Source organism: Tupaia chinensis, unplaced genomic scaffold (genome assembly GCF_000334495.1).
Source record: "Tupaia chinensis unplaced genomic scaffold, TupChi_1.0 Scaffold149831_1, whole genome shotgun sequence".
NCBI lineage: Eukaryota > Metazoa > Chordata > Mammalia > Scandentia > Tupaiidae > Tupaia > Tupaia belangeri.
Genome location: NW_006209676.1, coordinates 1,565,622 through 1,572,133, shown reverse-complemented (window position 1 = coordinate 1,572,133; position 6,512 = coordinate 1,565,622). Strand labels below are relative to the sequence as shown.

The window sequence follows — 6,512 nt, the reverse complement described above, 5'->3', positions numbered from 1 at the left end:
GGACAGTTGGACGCTGCCCGCAGAAGGCCGGGTCTGCCGCGTGCGCGCGTGGGCACGTGGGCGCCCGTCGAGCTGCTGGTGGCCTTTCTGCCGGTGCGTGGGCTGCTCTCCGCGTCTGGCTGCAGCGAGCACCTGCGGACCTGCAACCCGCCCAGGCTGAGAGGTGAGGCTCTCGCCCTGCCTTCGGAGCTAAGCTGCGTGGACCGCCTTCAACCACGCGTCCCCGGCTGCTTTGGCGAGTCAGGACCCACGTGCTGCACGAGTTAACTAACCCATAGGAAGGTGCAGAAGGGAACCTAGGTGGAGGGCACGCAGGCACAACTCCCAGGTGTGTGGAGAGGCGACGCTGAGGACTGGGTCTTCATTGAGGCGATTTGACCAGTCCCTTACTAAAGTCTACAGCGTTCATTCAGATGCTGTAAATTCCTTTTTTTCTGGACGAAGGTCCGAATGAAGGTGACACTTGGGAGTAAAAATGTGAATTTGGTGGATGGTTGTGGTGCCAGCACTGCTTTCCCTCTCTACCCTGGGGTGGGCCTGGCAGGCTGAGGGGACCTGGTCATCCTCTGGAAAGGCCCTGGGGTGCTCCTGTGCCCGCTCTCTGCTGGGGCCTGTTGCTCAGCTCCTCCTGGCTTAAATCCCCTACCCCATGCCCCCGCCCCCCTTTTTGTAATTATTTTATTTAAATTTATTTATTTATTTTAATTTGACCTGGGGTTGGGGGAAGAGAGAAAGTAAACCACGGGCTCCAACCGCTGTCTGCCACGTGGGAATCCAGTGCCCTTAACCACCGTGCCACCTGCTGGCTCCACCCCAACCCCTTTTAAACAATTTTTTTGACTGGTACCATACTCTCGGTTTCCTAGATAAGGAATTAGTGGGTCAATGAGTATGAATATTTAAACAATTCAATATAAATATTGCCAAATTGCTTTTTCCCAAAGTTGTTCTGTTACACAATAGTGGATAAGATTGTTTATTTTTTAACACCACCTTTCTAAAAAAAATGTGGCTTTGGCTACTTTCTAAGGGGAAAAATAGCCAATTTGGGGTGGTTTTAGGGGGAATAGGGGACAGTAGGCTGGGTATTTGCTCAGCAGAGGATTTGGGAGACGAAGTATTGGAAACTCAATGGCTCGAAGGTTCTTCAAGAAACTTTTTTTCCCCCCTTCAGTGGGCTCTTAGCACTCTCTGTCTCACTCTCCCATACTCAGCTCTTCCCGCTATTGGGTCTTCTCTGTGTCATAGCTGTCAGGTTGGGGTCCCGCTGTTGGGGTCCCTATGCTGGGTCCCTAAGAGTAAGAAAACAGGAAGGAAAGGAGACGTCCCCAGGAGCCTGGAGAAGAACGAGGGAGTGATGTGTCCTTGGGTGGAACTGGGAGCAGGAGTCGTCCTTGGCCTGGTGAGCTGTGCCTCTGTAGCTTCTCTGGGAAGAGCCTGTAGTTCTGTGGGTGTAGCCTCAGCCTGCTCACGAAGCCTGCTTACTTTCTCCTTCCTGCGTGCATTTGTCTTTTTATGGCTCCTCAGGTCTCTGGTAAGTATTTGTGGAACTATTGGGAAAGTCATGACACATTTTTGTATTGGATACATACTTTACATTGTTCCAGGCTCAGGTTGTCCTTAGCCCGACTTCTCCCCACCTTTTCCTCTTCTACTTCCTTATTTACCTCCTTCTGGATGGTTCCAGGAGCATCCACCTGCCCTGGTTTCTTTACCCGCCAAAGTCTACTAAGAACACCTGTTTGCCTGGGGCAGGTCAGACAGAATGGGGGCTTCAGAATCGGGGCAGTGGGGAACACCTCTCCTGGCCCTCTTAGAACATTCCTTTAATTACTAACTGTGATGACATCACTCAGTGATCTTCATTGCATTTAGGGAAAGCTAACCGCCAGGGAGCGGATAAGCCTCTTGCTGGACCCTGGCAGTTTCGTTGAGAGCGACATGTTTGTGGAACACCGATGTGCAGATTTTGGAATGGCCGCTGATAAGAATAAGGTACCTGTTCCAATGGTAGTGTGAACACCATGTGGTCCCGCTTTCCTTCCCACTAGAGCAGTGTGTCTGTAGGCTGCTAGTCCTCTGGAGTAGCATGATGGGGCCCCAGGGTCCCCTCATCGTCTGTAGATGGAATTCGGGTGATGGGCTCTTCACACCTGTGCAGTGTGACTTGAGCCCACTTCCCAGGGCTCTGGTTGTAGGTACTCAAGTATAGAATGACAGATTTTGGGGAATGACAGATGTTGTAATGGTTATGTCACTGGACTCCCACGTGGTTGACCATAGTCTGAGTCCTGGACTTGGGAGCTTGAAACTCACGCCAGATGCATGTGCATGCGTGCCCCAAATCCTGAGAAGAGAATGGAGGAGAAGGGATTGTGGCATGGCCATTCCCCCAGGGGGTGATTTCTTGCTTTCTCTCTCTGTCTCTCTGGTGAGTGCACGTACCCTATAGCAAAAATCTCCCTCTTAAAAAAAAAAGAGAATGAGGGATGAGGGTGTCTTTTCATTGAATTCTGGAGTCTCTGATAACCAGACCCCAGGGATTCGCTAAGGACGACCAGTTACTTCTTTTGACACACTTTAAGTTTATGCCTTAGAGTTTGTTTTTCAAAGAATTATTTTTTATTATTATAATTTAATTTGCCATAGGGCATGTGTGCTCAGCAGAGAGAGACAGAGCAAGAGGGAACGAGAAAGTGAGAAAGCAAGCCACCAGGTCTGGGACTTGAATCACGGTGAGGTATGCGGGAGTTTAGTGCCTTAATCTCTATGCCACCTGCTAGCCCACCTTAGAGTTTTGAGGTCAGAGTTGCCAGCACTTCTTCCTTCAACAAGGAGCTTTCCACTGGGGTATGGAGTTCTTTAGACTTTCTTTTGGCCCAGTTTTCTGCATATAGACTGTTTGTAACCAAAGATTTATAAACTTGGCACTGAATCAGTTGGCTTCATTAGAGCCTTTATGAACTACACAGCAATGGCTGAGAGTCCGTGCAAAATGGTGGGCTTGCATTTTTAAGGTTTGGAGTAGGGGTGTGTAGCTCTAGAGAAGTTGTCATGTTTCTTTCTTTTTTTCTTTCTTTTTTTTTTGGAGAGAGAGATTTTTGCTATAGGGCACGTATACTCGTCAGAGACAGAGAAACAGAAAGAGAGAATCACCCCCAGGGGGGTGTGGCCATGCTGCGGTCCCTTATCCACTTTCCTTTTGGGATTTTGGGCATGCATGCACACGTGTCTGACAAGTTTCAAGCTACCCAGTCCAGGCCTTGAACCACAGTTGACTAAGTGGGAGTCCAGCACCTTAACCACATGTACTTGCTGGTGCTGCCATTTTTTTTTTATATGTCCTGCCCCTGAGCATTGGTGGTGGTGGCCCTAAGCTTCTCTTGATTCTGCTTTTAGGAAGAAGGAAATCTCAGGCCACAGCGCTGAAGCAGTCAGTCAGTGTTTGCTGTTGCAGAATCAGGGAAGAGGGCTGGAATGCCTTCATGTTCCTTGTTTACATCAAATTTTAAGGAATTTGGTTTTTGTCTTTCATTGAAGCATAGTTGCCAAATTTATTAAAAGAAGTACTTAGATTTTTTTTTTTGAAGAGGTTTTTTTTTTGCTATAGGGCGCATGTGCTCACCAGACAGACAGAGACATAGAGACAGAAAGCGAGAAATCACCCCCCCAGTGGGGATGGTCACGCCGCAGTCCCTTCTCCATTCTCCTCTTGGGATCTTGGGCACGCATGCACACGTGCCCGGCATGAGTTTTAAGCCACTGGGTCCAGGATGCGAACTGCGGTCGACTACGTGGGAGTTCAGTGACATAGCCATTACGCTAACTGCTGGTTCCCAAGAAATACTTAGATTTTAAACCTTTATTTTTCTGTTTCTCTGGTAGTTTCCTGGAGACAGCGTGGTCACTGGACGGGGCCGAATCAATGGAAGATTGGTTTATGTCTTCAGTCAGGTATTTCACAACTCCAAGAAGCTGAGATCTCCTGGAGGGCAGAGCTGTGAGCAAAATATGTGAACGAAAACCATGTTGGGGGATGAGAACTTGTTTGTAGTTTGGGAAGATGAAGGGTTTGCCTTCTATTTTTTAGTGCATGTGTGCCGACTATTATGTGATTTTTCTTTGGGGGTGGGGGGGCTTCCTTAGTTTATTCAGGAGAGAATCACAAGAGTGTAGGCTTGTACAACATTGTACTAGGAACCAGGAGTCTATCCCAGTGAGGAGATTCCTCTTGGCAGGGTTGGGCGTGTGCCTGGAGGGCATCTGTATCCTGGGCAGCGTGTGGACTGAGAGCGGTTGTAGCTGAGCAATGGAGGACTTACCCAGCTGCAAGGCCCTGGAGTGCTGGGCTTTCATGAAAGCATGCAAATACATTTTATTAGGTTACATCAAGACAGATGAAGTTTGTTCACTCTGGACTGCAGAAGAATGTCATAGGCACAGTAACGGCCCCAAGATGTCCAAGTCCTAATTCCTGGAACCTCGAATGTGTTACCTCATATGACAAAGGAGAGTTGAGGTTGCAGATAGAATTAAGGTTTCTTTTTTTTCTTTTTTTGGAGAGGTTTTTGGTATAGGGCACGAGCGCTCGCCAGACAGACAGAGAAAGGCAGAGAGACAGAAAGCGAGAAATCACCCCCCAGGGGGGATGGCCACACCGCAATCCCTTCTCCTCCATCCTCCTCTCGGGATCTTGGGCACGCACGCACACGTGCCTGGTCTGAGTGTAAGCCACCGGGTCCAGGACTCGAACTGCAGTCGACTACGTGGGAGTCCAGCAACATAGCCATTACGCTAACTGCTGGTCTCAGAATGAAGGTTTCTAATCAGCCAATCTTACAATATATTGGGTCATCAGAAAAGTCATGACACATTTTTCTTTGGAAAAGAAGTCTCTATTCCAATAAAGATTAGCCCGAGTTATCCAGATGTGCCCCGTCTAACCACAGGGCTCTTTAAAGTAGAGGAGGGAGGCAGAAGAGGAGGCTAAAGAGATGCCGTGTGCGATAGGACCTGACCTGCTGTGGCTGGCTTTGAAGATGGAGGAAGGCATGTAGATAATCTCTAGCATGCGGAAAAGGCAAGAAAGGAGCTATTTCCCGAGAGTCTCTAGAGAGGAGCACAGCCATGCCAGTCTCGGTTCTGGCCTGGTGAGACCTGGGTGGGACTTCTTTTTTTCTGGAGAGGTTTTTGCTATAGGGCGTGTGTGCTCGCCAGAAAGACAGAGAGAGACAAAGAGACAGAAAGCGAGAAATCACCCCCCCGGGGGGATGGCCACGCCACAATCCCTTCTCCTCCATTCTCCTCTCGGGATCTTGGGTATGCACGCACATGCGCCTCGCATGAGTTTAAGCCACCGGGTCTGGGACTCGAACCACGGTCTAGTATGTGGGAGTCCAACAACATAGCCATTACGTGAACTGCTGGTCCCGACCTGGGTGAGACTTCTAAAAATATAGAATTGGAAGATAAGAAGGTTAGGTTGTTTCAGGCCACTAAATTTGTGTTAATTTTTTCTAGCACCTATAGAGAACTAACAGAATATGTTGTATACAGTTTGTTCTTGTTTTCTCCTGGAGGTGAAAATATGCATGTCATTATAAATATTTTAGCTCTTCTTCCAGACTGAAAGTTATGTAAGTCTAAGGATAGAAAATGTTTTCTGGGTTTAATATTAAACTAGTTATGCTTGGTTAACTATAAATTTATTGTATTTAGAAAGTACTTATTTACTAATTAAATTACTCCTGAAATGTTTTAAAACTGTGCTATAAATGGATTCACCAAATGTCGAACTAAAGTAATCACATCTCCTTGTGTTTTGTAATTTGTGAAAGCCGGGCAAAGGCTTCTACAGAAGGAACCATTGAAAAGATAGAACAAAGAAAGTTAGTGTGTTTTCTGGGCATAGTGTTCCCCTGGCTATTAAGCAGATGTCAGAATTTATTGCATTGATACTTTTGAATGCCTAGTATGCGCATGGGGCGGGGTGGGTGTCAGGAGGAGGAGGTAGAGATAGAGGACCGAGGCAGAGCGCTGGCTTGGAAAAGCCGGTCATTCTGTGGATAGAACGGGGCAGAACAAGTGACTACAGATAGGGCGAGAGATTCCAGGCGAGTGCTGGGGATTTGGGACAAGGGATGATCACATCCAGGCTTCAGGAAAGTTTTAGGGAGAAGGAGTCATTGGAAATGGTCCCGAAGGATGAATACCGAGGGTGGGAAGTTATGAGCAGCCTTTTCATAGTGATCTCTAAGATGTTAATGTCGGGACCAGCAGATGGCTTAGTGATTATGTCACTGACCTCCCGTGTGGCTGACCGTGGTTTGAATACCAGACCCAGAGACTTGAAACTCACACTGGGCGCGTGTGTGTGCGTGCCCAAAATCCTGAGAGGAGAATGGAAGAGAAGGGATTGCGGCATGGCCATCCCCCCTGGAGGGTGATTTCTTACTTTCTGTGTCTCTTTGGCAAGTGCAAGCACCCTCCCTATTAAATCTTTCTTATTAAAA

The 6,512-nt window shown here is 47.9% G+C and overlaps 1 protein-coding gene across 1 annotated transcript in view; it reads left to right on the top strand.

The window, feature by feature from the left end:
- The window catches only part of PCCB (propionyl-CoA carboxylase subunit beta), an 83,757-nt gene that overhangs the window by 2,444 nt on the left and 74,801 nt on the right, over positions 1-6,512 (top strand). Inside the window, exons 2-3 of the mRNA XM_006171544.3 lie at positions 1,876-1,995; positions 3,886-3,954. Coding sequence (XP_006171606.1) covers positions 1,876-1,995; positions 3,886-3,954 — 189 coding nt within the window. The remainder of the gene's footprint in view (positions 1-1,875; positions 1,996-3,885; positions 3,955-6,512) is intronic.